The 22,654-nt window shown below is 40.1% G+C and overlaps 1 protein-coding gene and 1 long non-coding RNA gene across 2 annotated transcripts in view; both read left to right on the top strand.

Annotated features, from left to right (window-relative positions):
* Positions 1-22,654, top strand: part of LOC137046659 (uncharacterized) — a 541,808-nt gene that overhangs the window by 302,678 nt on the left and 216,476 nt on the right. The window lies entirely within an intron of this gene.
* unc5da (unc-5 netrin receptor Da) overlaps positions 1-22,654 on the top strand; it is a 293,559-nt gene that overhangs the window by 182,813 nt on the left and 88,092 nt on the right. Inside the window, exon 3 of the mRNA XM_067423231.1 lies at positions 21,274-21,417. Within this exon, the coding sequence (XP_067279332.1) occupies positions 21,274-21,417 (144 nt within the window). The remainder of the gene's footprint in view (positions 1-21,273; positions 21,418-22,654) is intronic.

The following is a 22,654-nucleotide window of genomic DNA, read 5'->3' as shown; positions in this document are numbered from 1 at the left end:
CACTGCTGCATCCTGGATCAGTTGCAGAGGTTTGACAGTACATGCTGCATGCCAAGAGAGCACTACAATAGTCCAGTCTGGATAGTGCAAGAGCTTGGACAAGGAGTTGTGTAACATGATAAAAGGGCCTGATATTCCTAATGTTGTATAAGTTAAATCTGCAGGACCTAGCAATGTGGTCTGTGAAGTTTAACAGATTATCAATCACAGCTCAGAGGTCCCTGGCTGTGTTAGAAATAATTATAAATGACAAACCTAGCTGAATGGAGAAGTTGTGATGAAGTGTTGGGTTAGCCGATATAATTTCTGTCTTTGCAAGGTTGAGTTGAAGGTAGTGGTCCTACATCCAATCCGAAATGTCTGTCAGGCGGTCTGAGATGGCTGTCGGATCATCTGGCTGAAATGAGAGGTAGAGGTGTGTGTCATCAGCATAGCATTTATAGGAAAAGCCATGTTTCTGAATAACAGATCCTAGTGATATCATGCAGATGGAGAAGAAAAGGGGTCCAAGCACAGAGCCCTGAGGCACCCCAGTAGCTAGATGTTGCAATCAGACACCTCACCCTCTAAGACGCTGAAGAACCTAGGTGAACTACTGGAGTGCAGTTCCTGAGATGCCCATTTGACAGAAAGATCTGGTGGATAACCATGTCAAAAGCAGCAGACAGATCCACCAAGATGAGTATTGATGATTTTGGAAGCTACTGCTGCCAGTCTCAGAGCTTCAGTCACAGAGAGCAAGGCAGTCTTGGCTAAGTGGCCGCTTTTGAAACCAGGCTGGTTGTTCTGTGCAGGGCTGGACTGGTAATCTGGCATACCGAGCATTCGCCCGGTGGGCCGACGCACTTTGGGGCCGTTAGGTTTTTTTTGTTTAGTTTTTTTGCCACTGACAACATGCAGTAACAGCGAGAGAGACCTCCCCTCCATATTAGGCACTTTTTTCTATTTATTTATTATTTGAGCGCATGGAACTGCAAAAGGCGAATATCCGCACAGCGCAGCCGCTGACGAACGTGCGCTGCGTTTAAATACTGCTCTATACGGCACTTTGACTCTGAATTTGTTTTATACAATCGTATGATATGGGAATATACCGGGTTCTGTGTTGAATCAGCTGAAAACAGCCGCGAGCATGTAGGCCTATTCATGACGAAAGTGAAAAACGGCAATACACACAAACGTTTCACTTTAGCAGAACCACAATTTACCTTGCAGCTAACAGCGAAGAAATATGGTGTTTTGGAAGAAACATTTATTCAAAATGTTGCTATATTACTTAAATTAATATTGCAGAATATAAATCACTTTTATAGAGGCTGTTTTCGTATTTTCTACAGGTGTTTACATTTTTTTTTTTACTTACAAATATAATAGTTTATTATATAGGCTATGTTTTATATATTTTAGAAACCATATAGCCATATAATGAGGAGCAAGATTTTTACAGTCTACAGTTTTACCCTGTGACTACCATGATCTCTTACATTTAAATGAAACTGGTGTAACAACAACGACTATGAGTTTAATGTCTCGGGGAATAATTAACTCAAAAGGGATTTAATATTCAATATTCATGAATTTATGAATATAATTTGCTAGTCGTTCATTACGTATTAAAATTTTCCGATAGGGAAAAATGTTTAATTAAATACAAGTAACCCTTTACGGAATTGCTTGAAATCATCCTACTAAGTTTGTCCTGCAAATTAGTTATAGACTTTCAAATCAATTCTCAATAAGGGATTACTGCTTTACGAGCGCATAAGAAACATTAACTTTACTGATCAGGAGAAAATCAATATTTCAAATGGTCATACAGTTTACTTTACTAAAATAGTAGCATAAGCAGTTAGGTAACATTAGATCGTAAGTTTCATTGACTTCGTGAATGTGGAAGAATAACAGATTCTACTCATTAAATGTCTTTTGGAAGTTTAATAAACACTACAATTCACACAGAAAGTACACACTAAATATGCATCAATAGAGTAGAAATATAGATAGTAAACGAAAGAATATGGTACATAAACGAAGATAATGAATAGACTGAAATTAGAGAGATAAAAAGAGAGAGAGAGAGAGAGAAAAAGAGAGTGTGGGGGGGGGGAAACAGCTTCCTTCAGTTCATCAAATACAACCTTCACGGAGTTAACTTGTCCCAACGGGAAAATAACACACCCTCTTAACAGCAGTTTGATTTTGGAAATAAGAATACTTGCTTTAGTTTTGGCTTCTCGCGTGTGTGCGTGTGTTCCGAGTTCAAATGTCCTGCGTGTCCGGCGGTTCTTTCCGAGGTCGGGGTGGAGCGGCTGGTTGCTCTAGAGATGCTCTGTGTTCTCCCTGAAGAAATGCCCTCAGGGGTAGGAATTTGATGCGATGCAAAAGCGAAGCGAGGAGGGAAGAGGAGGAAGAGACGAGGGGAAGAGGATTGTGGAAGAGTGTTGGGGCCTGCTTGGAGGGCCTGCATTGGTGGCCTGGCTCAAGGGCCAGCCACGATGGCGTGTTGGTTCAGCCAGAGAGAGAAGAGAGAGAGAGGGAGGGCATCCGAGCACCTCTTTTTAAGGTCTGGGAGTAGTCCCGCCCTCCTGGGTTAGACTTAACCAATGAGATTGTTGGGATTTCCAAGCGGGAAATGCCTCTGGAGATTTTATGGCTCTTTGTTTCAAGCTTGAATCAATGGGTCTCTGCCCATTCATACTCTAATTAATGCAACAAACACACACTGCATTCTCTGAATAAGTGACATACATGGAAGTGTAAGTCGTGAAGTGAGCATTAATTTGATAGGAGACATGACATATATGAGGTTACCTGAACTAGTAAATTGTTAAGACAAAGACAAAAAGATGCACAATACCATACAGAAGAAACATTTTACAAGACAGTTATGTGTTTACATATAATGTCCTGGGGTGCATGTTCATTTATAGATGGTTTGTCTATAATTTGAAGCAAAAGCGTGTGTTTTACAAGCTTTAACTCTCTGTGTATAAAACTTTTCATGTGGCCAAATTCTTTTGGGCCGTAAAACGTCTTATCAGATGGTTTCCAGGGTAACGGAGAATCTTTCTCTGTTGTGTTGGGGGAAGGTCTGTTACTAAGCACAAAGCATTCAAAACATATTTGTTAAATGTAACTGGCGATTGTCTGTTTGATTCGCCTGAGTCGCTACACTGGCCTACAGTTAATCTACAGTCTATAAAACAGCTTTAAAATCTGTATCCCATGAATTAAGGACAAAGCTTTTTTTTTCCTCTTTAAAAGTTGTATGAACTTTTTGATTAAGTAATGTTTTATTAAGTAATTACATTATATTTCAATGATAGCCTCATTAAAGATAGATATCAGTGTCTTACTTAAATGTTGTTTAACTCTTGAAAAATATGACTGTTTTTAAAGTGGTAGTTCAACCCAAAAATGTGATCATTTACTCACCCTAATGTCATTCCAAACCTAAATGAATTTATTTCTGTGTAGCATTAAATAAAACAATTTGAGTGTGTTTTTTTGTTCATACAATATTCAAAGCCTAATGGCTTGGTTGCCAACATTCTTCAAAACATTTCACAGAAGTCATACAGGTTTGGAAGGACACGAGAGTGACAGCATTTAAAAGCAGTAGGCTACCTTTACTTTACTGCATCCTAGCTCAAAATCATCAGTGCTTTACTGCCAAGGGCATTTCTGTGTGACAAAAAAGCAATATTAAGTTTATCTGCATTTGCAGCAAATTCGATAATATCTGTCATTATATGTCCTTGTCCTAGTTTTATTTATTTACTCCAATGTAAGGCCCCAACCCCTGCAAAAACTTTCAAGGGAGAACTCATGGGCCGGATGGGCTGGGTTTGCCAGAACCGAATTTTAGCCCCAGTCCAGCCCTGGTTCTGTATGAGAAAGGTAAAGACTTGGTTCAACATGACTCGCTTAAGTCTTTTAGCAATGAAAAGCAATGGAAGAAGGAATACCTGTTTTTCTCATTTTTAAAATATTTATTAATATAAATTGTATTCATTAAATGTGTGCAATGAATTTATAAAAAATTACTGTAAATGCATTTATGTTTATTTTATCATGTGTGTGGATAGTTAGCATCCAACCAAAGACAATAATACGTATTATGTTCAAAAGTCTCTTTTCGCTCCATAATAAACTTCATATTGATGAATTCATATTAATGATTATTTTACAGAGTGAGAGTGTGTTTGCGAAAAAAATTGAGGTTTGTTATTACTACCATAGGTAGTGTATTGCACATTGTCACATATGTCGTATTTATTGCTCCACTGAGCGATTTGGCTGTTTTTGGATGAAAATGTGGTGTTAAATTAGATTTCATGATGATTATGTCTCCAAATGTACATTATATAATTTAATTTAAAGAAGATACTCTTATGTAGTAACCTAGAAATCACTTTATTTCCTTTATGATCCTACTGTTGAAATTATCTTACATTTTTGTTTACTCGCTGCAGTGTGAAACAGGTCTTATGATGCAAAGACAAGAGTTACATGGGGTTAAGTGCCTTGCCACAGGCACAATGTTGCTTGGATTGGCCCTTGTGGGGTTCAAACCTACAGCCTTTTGGTTGTTATTCCACGTCTTTAACCGCTAGGCCACACCACCTCATTGTAAAGTAGAAGGAACACAGTTCACATCAGCTCACATGCTGAAACCCCCTAGGCTGATCTCGGATCATCTGCTAAAATAAACATCCACCTCAAATGTGATGTTGCACGCGCCCGGCTTGCTATCTCCGCTTCCTCTTAGCACACTTACAGAGATCTTCTATCCGTGCCCAGCATTGACCATTGAGTCTCAGCAGGTTGTTGGACTGCCTAATCATCTCTGTACATCTGTGAGGCTCCGTTGATTAAGACCGGGCTCCCTCGGTCCAGCACAGATACGCTCCGATCGCATCTCTCTGCCGGCAAAACCGATAAATCAAACTCGGAGAGCAGGAGCAGCGGTGTCCTTGGACTGCCTGCGTGCATGCTCGGATTATTTGTCCTGCTAGGCTGAATGGAATCGCTCACGGATGGATGGTTGGTAAATCTGTCAGTACTTTTGAAGTGATGCACTTTTGTGAAGACTGGTAAAGACTCTAAAACCACAGTGCGGGACAGGACGAGGTTGATGTGGTCAATGTGTCTCAGAGACGTACATAAGGACATAAATAAACCCACTGTATCGGCCTAATGTTAATAAAAAGGGTTTTTGTGAATCAGTTGTACGTAATTGTAAATGTATTTGTTTGCGTAAGCGTTTGTGACTATGATTCCAGAACGAAGATTTAAAGGCATTGATAGAGATGTAAAAGGAAAGCTCCGGCATTACCGCCCCATGTTTGACGAATGCCGTCAGGAAGAGTGGCCAGCTTGCAGGTCTGTTTCAGAATTAGCCAGCTCTGTTTCTTTCCTGTGGCCAAACACACAGCCACAGCAGAGCTGGCTAACAGGGCTGGACACCACTGAGATTCTCTGGCATACGAACAGAATCACGCAGAACCAGGGCTGTGTAATCACCTCGCTACATCATTCACAGCTCTGCTTTTAATGCAACACTGTTTGATCATTTGAATACTACAATTGTAATTTAATGTAGAAATGCTAAAGAAGTTGTTCCCCCAAAAATTAAAATTGTCATCATTTACTCACCCTCATGTCATGACAAACCGATATAACTCTATGGGCCAGATTCACTAAACCGGGCAGATTAGCATGAGAGCACAATTCCAAAAAAGCACAGATGGAAGTGGAAAGTTCTGCGTGGGATCTACTGACGACTCGCAAATTAAAGACCACAGACGCAGACGGATAATTTCCATAATGACCTACTGAGGCTACGTCTACACTAATCCGGATAAATTTAAAAAAGGAGTTTCGTCTAAAAACGCTCCGCGTCCACACTATCATTTTCAATCGTTTTCCAAAAAATGTTCATCTACACTGAAACATCTGAAAACGCTTGCATCCCCGTACTGCGCATGAGCAAATCCAAGATGCTTCGACTTGCGTCATTTCCGCTACTCGTTTATTTACTCTTTGAAATTTTGAGGCAATGTCGAGAGTTTTTTAACAGTATGTACAAACTGACATTAATATTTAACAAGGCTGTCAAAACAGAAAGCATAAAAAACAACTGCTGTACAATGTCGTTCACCATCTTGGCTGAATTGGTCACATGACTGCATCACATGGCTGAAAATGTGTCATCGTATTAAAAAGCCTCCGTTTTCACAGTTTCACAGGGGCGTAGCACCAAATTTTGGGCCCTGGGTACAAACCATCTTGCTGGGCCCCCGTACCATGTATGTGTATGTATAGAAAACTGACTTCTAAGCCCCCCCCCTGCCTCGGGCCCTGGTTACTCAGTACCCTTTATCCCCCCAGTCCCACGCCCCTGGACATGGCCACAATCTACCAAGAGCAGCGCAAATTAAAGTCTGGTTTAAGTTTTTTGGGCGGTAAATAATGGCGCAAACTTTAGTTTGGAAACCTAAGGACACTCCGACAAATGCACATGCCATAAGGTCAGCAGCAAAATGAACCCTGCTCAAATCTTTTCAGCGTTAATTTTTCACTTCGATTTTCACTTTTTCCATTTTGGTAAATGCTGACAGTAGTTTTTTTTAAAGGCAAAAGTCAGTTCACGTTGGTGCAAGCTGTTAATAAATATGGCCATATATGTTCTGTAGAACATAAAAGAAGAAGGTTTGGAAAGGCATGAGGGTCAGTAAATGATTGCGTGAACTAATCATTTAAAATCAGCATGATAGCTGTGATAGTATTTTCTTCCTTTTTGTCACATAAATCTAAAAAAGTAAAATGGTTTCTTGAAGAAAAAAAAAGTAGGACGGGACTTGATTTGTCCATCAGGAATTGATTGGTTTGTTATTGCTGTGATCTCGTGAGTGACAGGTCATCCCATCCTCACCCCAGTGAACACATCAGAGAAGAGAAAAGATGGCACATCGATTTTAAATTTTTTTTATAATTTTAATCAATAATAAATACTAAATACACACTCATGGACAAAGCAGATAGAGCAACCATTGACTACCATAGTAGGGGAAAAAATTCTACGGTAGTCAATGGTTGCTCTATCTGCTTTGTTACAAACATTCTTCAAAATATCTTCTTTTGTGTTCAGCAGAAGAAAGAAACTCTGAATGATGACAGAACTTTCATTTTTGGGTGAGCTATGCCTTTAATACAGTATTAATCCACTTTTTTTCTAAAAAACACTTTCTTAAACTTAAACTTTCTTACATTTCTGTACAATGTACAAATTTAAATGTACAGTCGCTCTACACTCACTTACATAAAACGTTCTTAAATTTTCATAAAGTTTTAAGAAAAGGACGCCTATCTTTACTTGCACACAAACTTTAATGACATCCCATTCTTAATCCGTAGGGTTTAATGTGGATTTGGCCCACTCTTTGCAGCTCTAACAGCTTCAACTCTTCTAGGAAGGTTTTCCACGAGGTTTAGGAGTGTGTTCCTGGCATTTTTTGACCATTCTTCTAGAAGTGCATTTGTGAGGTCAGACACTGATGCTGGACGAGAAAGCTTGGCCCGCAGACTCCGCTCTAATTCATCCCAAATGTGTTTTATCGGGTTGAGGTCAGGACTCTGTGCAGGCCAGTCAAGTTCCTCCCCGCCAAACTCACTCACCCATGTCTTTATGAACCTTGTTTTGTGCACTGGTGCACAGTCATGTTGGAAAAGGAAGGGGTCATGCCCAAAATGTTCCCGCAAAATTGGGAGCATGAAATTGTCTCAACTAGTATTGTTAGCATTGTGTGTGAGCAAAGAGCACAAAGAATGACAATGAGTGTTTTTTTAGGGTGATAACTGAAGATGGTCTGTGGGCCGATCAGAGTTCAGGTGTGTCACCTTGAAGACACACCTCAAGTGTTGGCGGTTCACTGTGCGGTCAACGATTCATAATTGAGTTGTGATGAGTTCACTGAGAGTGTGCATCCAACACATTATCACACATTTGTGCACTTAAAATTGTTTAATAATTATGAGGACTGTGGTGGCTTTTACGCTGGTACTTTGTGAAAACGTATTTGATAATGCCCCGTGAGCTGCAGAGCCCGTGAGGTTTCAGTTGCTCGTACTGCTGAGGGTGGTAATCATCTTGGCTGCAAATGATAGCAAATGACTAGTGTTAAAGCTATTGTTCTGCCATTATGTACTTGGCTGCTGTATTTAAGGTCTTTTGAAGGTATTTGATAGATTTGTGCGAGTAACAGACAGAACGTAAATCTTTGTATTCACTGACAACATCCCCTGCATTGAGATGTCTGCGCAAGAACAGTTACCAGTAAGTTGAAGTTGAGAACCAGATTAATTAATGGATCATTTTACTTTGAACGAACCTTTATAATGAACCAGGTTCAGAATTTTTTCATTTATCAGACTGATTCTTTCTCAAGTTGAACTTATTCATCCTACAATTGAAGGTTGGTCTATATTTAAAATGGTAAAATTATTACCACACAGCTGCTATTATGTTCTTTATGAGTGATTATTTACAACACAAGTGAACTTAAGAACCGGATCAATTAATAAATCATTTTTCTGAGTGGGTTCGTTTTTAATAAATTAGTTGGCATAGTTCACAAATCAGACTGAACAATTTGTTAACGAATCAGACCAATTAATGAATCTGATCAATTCTCAAATTGGGCTAATTAATTCTAGAATTGGAAGTTGGATTATTCCACTTACTGAGTCATTGATCCTGCTAAATAGATTATTGAGTTTAAAATACAATTATGTATGTGATTATCACCCAACTATGAAGAGTTTCACTTTTTTGACATCTGAGTTGAAGTCTGTAATTAACCAGTTGATCCTTTTCACAAATCAGACAGAACGACTCAATTGTCCGGATGAACTGTTCCTTTAAAGGGGTGATGAATTGAGAAATCAACTTTCCCTTGAGCTTTTAATATATAAAAGGTCATGGTAGTATAAGAATATCCTGTAAGTTTCAGAGCTGAAAACTTCCTTGTTAGTCATAGAAAAGCTTTTATAGACACCAGGCCCAGCAAACGGTCTTGTGCTTCATACTTACGCCACTGCGCGACGAAACACCGCCTCTACAGAACGTCTAATCCAGTAGCCCCGTACACCGACTCATGGAGGGCTCGTGCAAGCTGGTCAACAACAGTAAACATGCCGAGGAAGACAGCAAGATTTTGCGCTATTACTGGTTGTAGAAGAACACAGTCGCTGCATAGCCCTCTTCTAGATCCTAATATGAGTGGTTGAATTTTATTTTTAATGAAGTTCCAGCTCACATGGGGAAGACTTCATTTATTCACTTCATTTCACTGCGGGATCGTTTGTAAACAAATCTCCAGTCGCTGCTGGATTTAAATCCGACAGGAATGGTGCAACACACTTATGTGAGTAAATAGTATTGCATTGTTATGGATCGTTTTGCTTATGTGTACGTGTCTAACAGAGCATACCTTTAGCACGCTGGACTCGCAAAGCCTGGCAGGCCAATGAATCTTATAATATTCCGTTCTTAAACTGTGTTGTTGTCTCTCGAGTCTCGACTTTTGAAGGGTGGCTTATATCGACCGATCTAGCGGGCTATGTGTAATATAAAAATAATTGTCCAATCAATTGCCGATGGATGACAAATAAATCAATGAGTTTGTTTGATAAAGACATTTACCTGAATCCTTTACCTTTACCACATTTACCTTTACCACATTTACCTGTGATCAAGAAAATCATTCTGCTTCCCGCGTCTCTTTCAATCTCTCCTCTCCCTCGACATATAAAGCTCATTAAATATGCAAATCTTATCCAATCCTAGCCATGGGCGTTTACTTCCAAGTCTCCAGTGTGGCACGCCCATCAAAACCCAGCATTCAGGAGAGAGAGTCAAAACCAGTGTAGAAAATTGCCTATTACTTATTAGTTATGATGATCTTGAATGTAAAAACCACACAAACTATTATTTTTTTCTTTTTAAAAACCAGTTCATGACACCTTTAAGAAAAGCCCAGAACTAAAATCATGTGTTTTTATATATTCAAAAAATTAAATAAAAATATTTTCATTAGGCCGCCACAGGAAGTGCTTCACTGGCCACCACCTGTTGTCATGGCGATGGAAATGGGCTGGAAGAGAGCAGGAGGGCAGGGTAGAGCAGAGCAACACTCAGCTAGAGCAGTATAACCCCACTGCTCGCTGATCAATACAGATCACACGGCTAAAGCTTCTGATCCTACTACCACTGAGAAAGGAAGATAGACAGACAGACTGAGAGGAAAAAAGAAAAGCGAGAGGAGGGAATTATTAGCAGCGTGATGACGATAGAGATCTGCCAAAAGAGAGATTTAAGTAGTGGAACGGAGCGATGGGCGGAGAAAGATGGAAGGTGAGGGAGAATGAAGGGGAAAAGGGTGACATTACAGAGATTTAAGGGGAAGAGGATGAGAGGATGAAAGAAGTGGATGAAAATTCTATGAGGAAGAGTTAAAGGGGTAGTTCACCCAAAAATGAGACTTCCGTTTACTCGTACCTTAAATGACTTTTTCTTCAGTGGAACTCGAAAGAAGAAACTTTAGAAGAATTTTCACAAAACATATTATGATTAAAGTATTGTCAAGGTCATAAAAAAGTATGCAAACACACAATAAAATAGTCCACACAACACGTGAACTATATGTAAAGACCATTTCCAATATTTGTTCTTGACAAAATCAAAAAGAGCTGCGTAAACTAGGGATGTCATGGTGAGGAAATTTAAACGCTGGTGTTGTGTCGATTTCTGTGACCCACAGAATGTGACCCAAGTAGGTGCTGTATTGATCTAATATTCCTAATCCAAATTCTAATAATAACCCTACTATCACACAATTCGGTATAATGAATAAAATATACTTGTGACAAAACTAGTATTACCCATAACATCAGTGGTCAGAGGTATAATTTGCGGGTATCAGGGAGAATCATATCAGGATATGCAGGGTATCGGAATCAGGCTGTTCGAAAAGGGGCTGTGCGAAGTCTGCGACCTCAAAGGGCCTCTTGATTTAGTGGGCATCGTAAAATGTTTCGAAAGTATCACAAATTGACTGTGTCCCAGGATTTAAAGGTGTTTCAGGGAAATATTTCTTGCATCGTCACATTCAAACATGAATCAGAATCACAAATTATAGTCCTATTCATTTCAAAATCAAAATAGCAACATTTCTATCGTAAAACAGTTGACAGTTATGTTTAGCTAGCCTATACCTGACCTCTTGCACCATTAAAGCATTGCACTGGAATTCACACTGTGAGACCATCAAAGTGGACCAGCCTAAAAATGTTTCACGAGTTCACACTTAAATCAAATTAAATAGAGTAAAGTTTATGCGTATTTGGCATGCTGTCCGGGGGAGAAGACGCTAGAAGTTGCAGTCTTTAGCCTCCTTGTTAGAGCATCTGACTCTCATGTCGGCAGACCGGGGTTCGAGTCCCGCTTGGAGCGGTGTGGTTCAAACAGGAGGGGTTACATTGGTGCCGTGACCCGTATGGAAGTGAGGTTTAGGGGGGTGAGTGTAACGAAAGCCAGCTAGTAGTTGCTGTGCAAGTAAACCTCACTCTTCTGACCTCAAAAGACGCTCTAGTGACTGACACTAGAGGTTGCAGCCTTTAGACTCCTTGTTAGAGCGTCTGACTCTCATACCAGCAGACCCAGGTTCAAGTCCCACTTGGAGCGGGCGGTTTGAACAGGAGGGGTTACAAATATGCCAGCCATACTCTGCAAACCCATGACTGGGCATGGGGCCTCACATCCACTAACTCGCACTGACAGACCTTGCACTCGCTTATCACTGCTACTTTCAAATTCCCTCGCGCGCACACTCTATGTACAAGGGAGTGGCGGTGATGAGCTTACATTTTACAAGATAAGATATTTGTCAATGACGCACAGGATCTTTTGCATGGAAAATATCACACCATCATCTTGTCAGTCATCTCCTTATTCTTGTCTTGTGAAATCGGACATTCCGCTGCACCACACTGCGATTCTGCAGCTCATGCTGTATATGGATCAGAGCAGACACTTTTCATTTATTACTGTAGTGTCCGTTGTCCAACTGAACTAAATTGTCTTTATTTCTATGTGGGCAGTGATATGGTGGGCAAGGGATGTCATCGGGCAAGGAGTGGGCAAGGGATGGTGGGCAAGGGATCAACATTTGGGTGAGTAAACGATGACAGAATTTTCATTTTGTGGGTGAACTGTCTCTTTAAAAGGTCACTGTATGAGTGGGCTGATGGGTAAACAGGAGATAGATTAGAGAAGGCACTTGGAAGGCAACAACAGAGGGAGGGTAAGAAGGGCACAGCGAGAGCTGGAGGGTGAGATGGTCCTCACCTGCTGTTCGGCGACTGCAAGAGGGATTGACGTCCAGCATTCTGCATTAAGATCACAGCTAGCCCACTGCGCTACATCATCTACCGCCAACAGAGAAAGACAGACACAAGACAAGATGCATTGAGATCCGAGAAGGACAAAGACGATGAAGAAAAACAGAAGAGAGGGAGTTTGAAAGAGGATGGAGGAAGGGAAAAGAGAAAATGCATACCCTTACGAATCCCTAGGGATGAAAGCGCTATACAAGCGAGTGAAGAACAGCAAAATGAGCTGTAGCTGCAATCCAGGATTATAAACAGTAACTGTTTAGACTCCTCACAGACATGTTAACAAAGGGCTTTGATTCAGGATTAGCAGTCGCGATGTCAGTCAAGATGCCTAAAAGGGCTTTTGAGCACTTTTTCAGTGTCACGTCTCACAAATACGGCCGTTGCGCAGTTTGAAGCACTCCCCGCATGTGGCACTGACAAGCATCGCTCATCGACACGGTCATCTGCGTTTGTTCCCTTGAAGTGGCCATATACTCAGACTCGCATACACACTGTGTGTCTGCAGGATCAGAAGGCTCACGGGGAGAGCACAGATCTCCGACTGCTTGAGATTGAGCTCAAAGCCAACAGACGGACAATATCCACACACACACACACACACACACACAGCTGCACCCAGACGGCTGCCAGCAGTAGGAGAGGGATCAGATCTGTTGGTCCCTGCCAACCCCATAGTAGAGAGAGGACACTTTGGATGAGGCATCTCTGGACGTGTGGATCCAGACACTGAAACACTGTTACTGTTGTGTGAAGAAGATTCAGTTCTCCAAATCTCTCACAGAACTCTCCACCGCCACTCAGCAACAAGACACAAGCCAGATCTCGGCACCGACACACACACTGCTCTCCAAATGCTGGAACATGGAGAAGTGGGAAAAAAGGAAAGGGAGGATGAGGACCATGGGCGAGCAAAGACCGGCAAAGCTGCCACTGACTCTCTCGGAGGCTCCAACTCTGAATTTGGCGTGAAAAGTACAGCAGGGATGAAGACGAGAGCCTGCTTGGAAAGCAGAGAAGGAATACATGAGTGTTTTGGGACCAGGAATTAGAGGATGAAGAAAAAGAAAAAAAGAGGAAGTGGAAGTGGAGAATCTCTCTCTCTCTCTCTCTCTCTCTCTCTCTCTCTCTCTCTCTCTCTCTCTCTCTCTCTCTCTCTCTCATTCTCTCTAGTGTTTTCAAGGTCAAACAGTATAATAGTAGTGTAATTTTAGCGAATGAATTATGATTTTGAACCAGTCTTTTTAATGTTTGAACTGAAACTGAAAAAACTGAGACTGAGTACTGGGACAAAAGCTATTTAAAATACGAAGGGCAGCCACACCAAATATCAATTTGATGTAGTTAATAGAAGTTACTTGATAAAATGTATTTATGACTTTATTTTTGAAAGCATCCTCAATTTAGAGCATTTTTACACAAGTGCCTAAAACAATTCACAGTACTGTTTTGCTTGTAGGTTTCTTCAAGCATCTTGGTGCGACAGTTTTTCTGGAGTTTGTCTCAGTTTTTTTCCTGTTTCTTCATGTAATCACTGTCAGAATCGATGATGGTGAGGTCAGATCTCTGTGTGGAGCAAAACTTGTGCATATAAAATCTCACTGGATTATTACAATTAATGGCAAAATTAATGTTTGGAAATGTAAACTGATATTTTTTACTGACACACTACAGCAAAGGATATAAATAACTGGCTTAAAAACATTGTAGGGGCAAAAATAGTAACGTGCCTAAGACTTTTGCGCAATACTTTATATTGTCACAGACACGCCAGGCTCCCACGTCACAGCTTCACCACACACACCTTCACCTGAGTATTAATCACCCGCACCTGCAGTCTATCACCACCACAATCAACACCAGCACAAAAGACACACACACACCTTCAGTCACTGTCCGGTCTCGTTTGCACTGGGTACATTCTCCTGCTGCTACACCAAAGGACTCCTTCGACTCAAGTTCGATTCTCCAACGCCTTCTTCCAAGTCTCCCAAGATCTCCATCGTCTCGTGTGTGTGTGTGTGCGTGTGTGTGTGCGTGTGTGTGTGCGTGTGCGTGTGCGTGTGCGCGTGCGTGTGCGCGTGCGCGTGCGTCCGTGCGTCCGTGCGTCCGTGTCCGTCCGTGTCCGTCCGTGCGTCCGTGTCCGTCCGTGTCCGTCCGTGTGTCCGTACCATCGTCTCTCCTTCATTGTATGGTTCTCCCCATCGATAATCGCAAGTCTCCAAAGCCCATCTTCTCTTCACTGCACTCAGTCTACACTCAGTATTCTCTCCTGGTTGCTCAAATAAACTGTTGTGATTGACCATCTTGTCTCCGTAGCCTCTGTACCATAACATATATATTAGGAAGATTATTTATAAATATTTTTTTTTTCTAATGTAACTTTTGAAATAAAATAAAAAAGTAAAATGTTTACAAACCCGATTCCAAAAAAGTTTGGAATTGTGAATAAAAACAGAATGCCATGATGTGGAAGTTTCAAATGTCAATATTTTATTCAGTATACAACATAGGTGACATATTAAATGTTTAAACTGAGAAAATGTAAAATTTTACATCAACACATCTCAAAAAAGTTGGAACAAGGCCATGTTTACCACTGTGTGGCATCCCCTCTTCTTTTGATAACGTCTGGGGACTGAGGAGACAAGTTGCTCAAATTTAAGAATAGGAATGTTGTCCCATTCTTGTCTAATACAGGCTCCTAGTTGCTCAACTGTCTTTGGTCTTCTTTGTTGCATCTTCCTCTTTATGATGCACCAAATGTTTTCTATGGGTGAAAGATCTGGAATGCAGTCTGGCCATTTCAGTACTCAGATCCTTCTTCTACGCAGCCATGATGTTGTAATTGATGCACCATGTGGTCTGGCAGTCATGTTGGAAAATGCAAGGTCTTCCCTGAAAGAGACGATGTCTGGATGGGAGCATATGTTGTTCTAGAACTTGGATATACCTTTCAGCATCCATGGTGCCTTTCCAGATGTGTAAGCTGGCCATGCAACCCCATACCATCAGAGATGAGGGCTTCTGAACTGAGCGCTGAGAACAACTTGGGTTGTCCTTGTCCTCTTTAGTCTGGTGACATGGCATCCCAGTTTTTCGAAAAGAACTTTACATTTTATTTTGTCTGACCACAAAAAAGTTTTCCACTTTGCCACAGTCCATTTTAAATGAGCTTTGGCCCAGACAAAAACGCCTGCACTTCTGGATCATGTTGAGATATTGCTTCTTTTTTGACCTATAGAGTTATAGCCCGGCAACGGCGAACTGCACAGTGGATTGTGTTCAATGGCAATGTTTTCTGGAAGTATTCCTGAGCCCATGTTGTGAGTTCCATTACAGTAACATTCCTGTAAGTGATGCAATGTAGTTATTCATTAATGACAGAACAGTATTCTGAAGTGTTACCACTAAAGGAAGCAAGGCTGTAGTGTTACATTTAAGCTATGCTAAGGCATTAAGACTTTTTTCACAGAAAAAAATTAAATAAAAATGTAAATGTCTTTTTTGTGATCAAAGAGGATTTTTAAGGGATACAGTTTTTGACCACAGGGGAACTTTATCTTCACTGTATTTAATTTATCAAGCCAAGTAAAAAAGAAAAAAAATGAAAATGAAAAAAAAGAAAAGAAAAATCTCTCACCTCGTCATTTCCAGAAAACATTGAACACAGAACTGGAGCATTGACATTGCATAAGCCTGACTGCTTGTCAAACAGAATGTTTTTAATATTGCATGAACAAATCAAATAAGACGTTCCCAGCGATGCATGTAATCACAAGAAGCAGATTTCCACTTAGAACCAGCACAGGATGTGAAAGAACTCTGTTCCTGATGAATGCTCAGACATTTCAGCAGTTTATAGTTGGCACAGAGCTTGGCACACGTTCAGGAATACAAGATGGCTGTGTGTTTACATGTACAATTCAAAAAATAAATAAAATAACTGAAATTCTCTGAAGAAGCCAACTGTGTATTAGAGCCTCTCCAGAGAGCAATACAACAGGGTTTTGTAAGCACTATAGATGTGTATCTGGGCTTCGTAGTTAATCCATGGCCTCAAGGTCTTTGGCAGCCATGACGGGATGTCACATTTGGTTGGTTTGTTGGAGATTTTCTTCTTTCTACTCTAATGGATGCATCAGAAACAATGGGTTTACTATCACATATGCCAGGGCCTATGTGCTGCCTGTAAGGCCACACACAACACTGGCATCAACTCCAACGCTCTCCATATGCCACACATTCATAATCATTAGTCATGCTTTACTGTTTTCTACTTTCCTTTGTCTGTATACACACACTCTGTCTCTGTCCGAGGCCTGAAATGATGATTTATATGGTTTATTTAAAGTCAACGGTGCCTCCAGTGAAACAGTTTCTTCGGTGGCAGCACTTTGTCCGAGCAGTCACACTCAAGCTTCTTGTCGTTCGCTTCCAAACTTGGCTTTGGGCATCTCGATTCCTACGATTATCTGTGGACGAATGCTGCAAGGTTCCAGTTTCTTGGCTGCGTCCCCGGGGGCAGAATTGGATGCGACATAATCTGTATCTGAGGAGCTGTGTACATATCTTCTTGCCAATAGCAATGAACTGGGAAAAGTACCAGCCATAAATATTTCTTAAAGCCTGTGAATCTGGATTTTACTTGGTACTTCTTGGTACTCCTGGTACTTCTATATATATATTGCTCCAGATTATCTGAATTTTTGTATTTTATTATGCATTGTAGAATATGATAACTTCAAACTCTTTGCAGTTTTTCTCTGAGAAACTCCTTTCTGATATTGCTCCACTATTTTTCGCCGCAGCATTGGGGGAATTGGTGATCCTCTGCCCATCTCGACTTCTGAGAGACTCTGACACTCTGAGAGGCTCTTTTTATACCCAATGATGTTGCCAATTGACCTAAAAAGTTGTAAATTGGTCCTCCAGCTGTTTTGTATTTGTGCATTTAACTTCTCCGGCCTCATATTGCTACTTGTCCCATTTTTTTTTTTTTTGGAATGTGTAGCTCTCATGAAATCCAAAATGAGCCAATATTTGGCATGACATTTCAAAATGTCTCACTTTCAAAATTTGATATGTTATCTATATTATATTGTGAATAAAATATAAGTTTATGAGATTTGTAAATTATTGCATTCCTTTTTTATCCACAATTAGTACAGTGTCCCAACTTTTTTGGAATCGGGTTAGTAGTTTTTTGCCAATTTGCCTGCATAATAAAAAATGAGAAGAGAACTGTGCATGTTTGTACACAAACACTTCTGTCATTATTTGACTGTCACTTTAGTATTAAATCAATGTCTTCCAAATCAAATTTGCTCTAATCTTTAAAAAACAGATTGTTCTTTTCAACATTAATCGACATTTCCTTGTAAAGTAATTCAATTTCATTGTCACCTTTTTCCATATATATATATATATATATATATATATATATATATATATATATATATATATATATATTTTTTTTTTTTTTTTTTTTTTTTTTTTTTGATCAAAAATACAGTAAAAATGTTAATATTGTGGAATGTTTTTTATTTTTATTTTACATTTGTTTACAAAATGGCAAAGCTGAATTTTATTACTATTACTGTTTATTATCTAATAAGATTTATTATAATATATTTTTTTTTTATTATTATGTTAAAGTCCTTTGTGCTGCTTAATAGTTTTGTGAAAACCTAAAAAAAAAAAAATTTTTAGGACTCTTTAATGAATCTCTAATCTAAAGTTTGTAACATTTGAAATTTTGTTACTGTCACTTTTGAGTTTAATGCGTTCTTTCCAGAATTTTTTTTAAAAATAATATTCACATGCCATTTACAATACAGCTCAAATTATCTATTAAAAAAAACCTGAGAGCAGAACTGAGAGACCATCAGCAAAGATGTCTGAGCAGTGCCGAGCAACTGCCATTGAGACAAATGGGAAAGCTGATGGACCTCTTTTTGCTGGTGTTATAGACCATCTTGATCTCAACAAGTAACTTTTTCAAGTGGTCTTATTTCCCTCAGTATTTACAGCCTGTATAACCCTGAATGTAGCTATATGGGTGTTTTCATTTCGACTTCACAAGGCATTGCAGGCTATGTATTCAGCAATGTCACATTATCCTGTGCAGCTCTCCATTGCAACAGTCAGCTGGGGAATAGTATTGGATGTTTTGGGCAGGTATCTGGAGCAGGTATGCTTTACTGAGGGTGTCTGCCACCGCCGCCGCTGTTACTATATTGTCTTTCCCCCCCCTCCTTTGGCATGGAAAGCTCAGTTTCTGTTCTGTCAGTGTGTTCTGCTCCCCACAGGCCTGTTTGAAAGATAATCATTCAGATTTAAAGGATTATAGATGCTTAGAGTCCTGACCTGACTCAGTCTCCCTTTATTTAGCAATACCCTTTTCATTTCAAATCCTCTCTGTCTCTCTCCCTCTCCTTCACATCTCACAGCCAAGCGCGGTTCTCGGACTGAGCAATTCCGAATTGATTTTCCATTGCTTACCTTAACATCATTAAAGATGAGTCTCATTTTCTCTCAGCAGAGCAAATACACCCACAGAGACCCACACGGAGGCTCACATTAACGCCGCCGTCTGCGACAGAGTTTCATGGTCGTAATTCTCCCTCCGCTCACCCTTAATATAATTGTGTCTCTAATTCACAGTACGGATTCATTTAAAAATGTTTTCACTTTTGTAAGCATTAACTCGCTCTCACATTTCGGGTCTTTTCCTTTGTGGTGTGTGTCTTGACTCGACGCTCACCGTTAGGGGAAACGTCGCGCCGCTTGCTCGTATATTTTGGTTGCATTTTGCAAAGCTTTCTGGGTTTTGGCTGTGTGAAGAGTGTAATCCACCACCTCAAACACCGCCTGCATAATTTAATGTTTTGTCTTGCTTATGACAGGAAGAATACATTATAGAGCAGTTTGGGAAGAGAGCAGCCAGGTTGGAGAGGAGCCTGGGGAATGCTTTTAGAAACTCTCTATAGGAAGATGTGCAGCATTCTTTAATAATTCCTGTAATCCTGCTTTCTGACTCATACCATCTATGGTCTTTAATCTATTTCTACCTGGTCGCTCTTGCAGAACCACAAGGGCTCGGTAAGTTCATTAAGGTTTTGTGATAAATACCCTACAGAGTTCTACACAAACTAAGCCCTGTTGGTCTTATGCAATATTGGTATTAAAAGAAAATGAGCGTTAGAGTGTTGCGGTAAAAGCGAGGCTGTTTATTTGGAGCACCATCCCTCTGAGGAAATATGGCTTAACTGGCTTTTAATTTTAGTGTGTGCTGTTTGTTTAACTCCATTTAAAGCTACTTTGAAACTTTTCATGTGGTAAGCTTCTCCTAGCTTAAAGTTATATATGACAACTACATTTAAAGGCCGGGACGTCGAAAAGGCCGGGACATCATTTAAAGGCCAACCCGACGTCAAAAAACTAGCAGCGACGAAAGCCGGCATTGTTGTCGCCTCTCGTCGGCCGCATCTGGACCATAAAGCAGAACTTTAACACACAAAGAGAACTATAAAAGACTTTCAGCCTGCGTGTAAATGAGACAACTGTCTATTTGACCAAATATATTTATCATTCAAAAGGAAAACCAACACTCCAGGCTGCAGAAGCTCCTGGATGCCAGCCGAACTCAGCCCCACCCACAACATTTGAGCCTGGGGGGGTTTCCACCAGAAAAAAAGGCATTTGGTGGGTAAAATGTGTGTTATTTTGGCAAGGCTGCCAGCATTCCTGGGTCTATATATCACACAATCGAGGTCGCTTCTACCCGCGGACATGGACAACAACCCGTGGGATTGGCAACACAGTGCAGTTGATTTCTGTTGACGTTTGACAACTAACGTTATGCATCGCTTCTGATTGGTTGTAGGTCTATCCAATCGAGGTCTTTTTCCTGGTTCGGTTGAAACACGCCCCATAATCACAGCCCAATGGAGCAGTATCAGATTCATATTCTGACTAGAATTGTGTTTGACGATGTCAGGCTACATATACATACGAATCCATATTAAAGCCTGCGGCTCGTGGCGACACATTGATGTCTTAAGACACAAAATAATCGTTTTTTGTATATATATGATCGCGCCGTTCTTTTGACCTTCTCAGGCGGAAGTAATGGCGTTGGCAATATTAGATGAGATTCGTCTGATATAATCAGACGAGAAAAAATACCATGAATACTGCTTGGTTTCTCGCAAAAAGATTGTTTCATGTCTTAAGACATCAATGTGTTGCCACGAGCCGCAGGCTTTAATATGGATTCATATGTGTATGTGTTTACTCGCATGCCCTGGGCGTAAGCAGATAAACATCAAATCTTCATTTTTGGGTAAACCAGCCCTTTAATTAATTAGGTGGTCTTATGAACACTACACATACACGTTATACACACACATGCACAGCCACACACACACAAAATTGACTAATTGTATTACTGGGTCAAAAATGTGGATGAACGACAGTATTTATCCATATATTTTCTTGCACAAAAAGATGTCAAATTTCTTACAGGGACTGGTCCACAGAGCCTTGATTCAGTCGTTCATGTGAGAGAGAATTCAGTTCTCTGTGCAAACGATGTTATATAAACATTTTAACAGGTTACATTGCTGCTCTTTGGGAAAAGTGGCTCATTACTGGAAATGCTACATTGTTTTGGAAACAGCTGAGTTCCTGCAAAATGCAGTTACGTTTGTAACAACACTAACTTTAGTTAGAACTGATTTACACAGCTTACACGCCAAATTTGGATCAAGTGTTTTTGTCGTTCTCAATGCTTCCCTTTTCTTTCCCGTGCAGGGCTGAAGATCCGCGAAGTGATGATAAATGTGTCCAGACAGCAGGTGGAGGATTTCCATGGACCGGAGGACTACTGGTGTCTGTGTGTGGCCTGGAGTCATCTGGGAACCTCCAAGAGTCGCAAAGCCACTGTCCGCATTGCATGTCAGTCTAATCATAGTTTTGTTTTTAGTTTTTTTCTTGAACCAATTTTAAATTTGAATTAGCAGATATGGAATTTAAAAAGAAATATCTTTTTTTTTTTTTTTTTGCTAATGCTAAAAAATACAAATTTGCTAATGCTAAAAAAAAATCAGATTGTACCAGTGTTATTTTTTGATAATTTATATACTATTATAATATGTATTAATATTTTGAATTAGCTTATATTTTTTATTGTAGACATTTTATATGATTGTCAGTTTTTAAAGGGGTCATAACATATTTTTCCTGAGGTTCAGGTTCTTATCATTTTAATACATTTTGCACACAAAAAAACAAACAAACAAACAAAGCAAAACAAATATGCATGCAGAAAAACATTTTCAGCCTTGATTCCCTCACCCTCCAATAAGCAACTGAATGCCACTGGGCGGGACGGGGCGGGGCAGGGTCTAAGTTAGATAATGAATAACTATTCGTCGATATCTTGCTCTGGAGGCAGTCATATGCAAATATATGTTCCTGTCTGACATCACAGACACTGCAGTATCACAATCATGGGCGTGGGAAGCGAATAAAAAGTGGGTGGGTCAGTAGCGGCTAAGGCAAAATATGATGGGTAGGTAAATTGTTTTGCGGGGGGGTCTGGGGGTTCTCCCATATCCCCCTATACCAAAAAAGACCTCAAACCAGTCAATAGCTACCAATAGTCTAATAAAAAAGCTATATTCATTTAACTGCCATAGAAATCAACAGTTTCACAGATAATGATAATGAACAAGTTGCATGTTTTTTATGCTCCGTCTCCAGACAGAAAAAGTGCCGTTTACTAAACGATTGATTGGGCCAGACAAAATTACAGAAATCACTAAATTGTTTACTGTTTCTGTAGAGTAGGGGTAAGACGCATGGCATCAAGTTTTGACACATATCGCGAGCATAGGTTCGAATCCGGCTTTAGCCACACTCGCTCTACGCCCTTTCCCCATCAATATAAAATCGGAAAGGTATTTATTTTCAATAAAAAATAGAAAATATTAGAAAAGGGGAAATAAAGCGTTTTAACATGTGTTTAATAATAAGTTTCTTAATAAGTTAATCGGTTAAGGGGTAGTCAATGTAAGCAGACATGTGCTGAATTAAAGACGTAGAGGTCCAATGTCATTGGTCTTAAAAAGTGGGTGGGTCTTGTCCCACACACAATGGTTCCAACGCCCATGATCACAATGATCCATTTTTG

The sequence above is a fragment of the Pseudorasbora parva genome, chromosome 18, assembly GCF_024679245.1.
Source record: "Pseudorasbora parva isolate DD20220531a chromosome 18, ASM2467924v1, whole genome shotgun sequence".
In the NCBI taxonomy this organism is placed as follows: Eukaryota; Metazoa; Chordata; class Actinopteri; order Cypriniformes; family Gobionidae; genus Pseudorasbora; species Pseudorasbora parva.
This window is presented reverse-complemented; position numbering and strand designations above follow the sequence as displayed.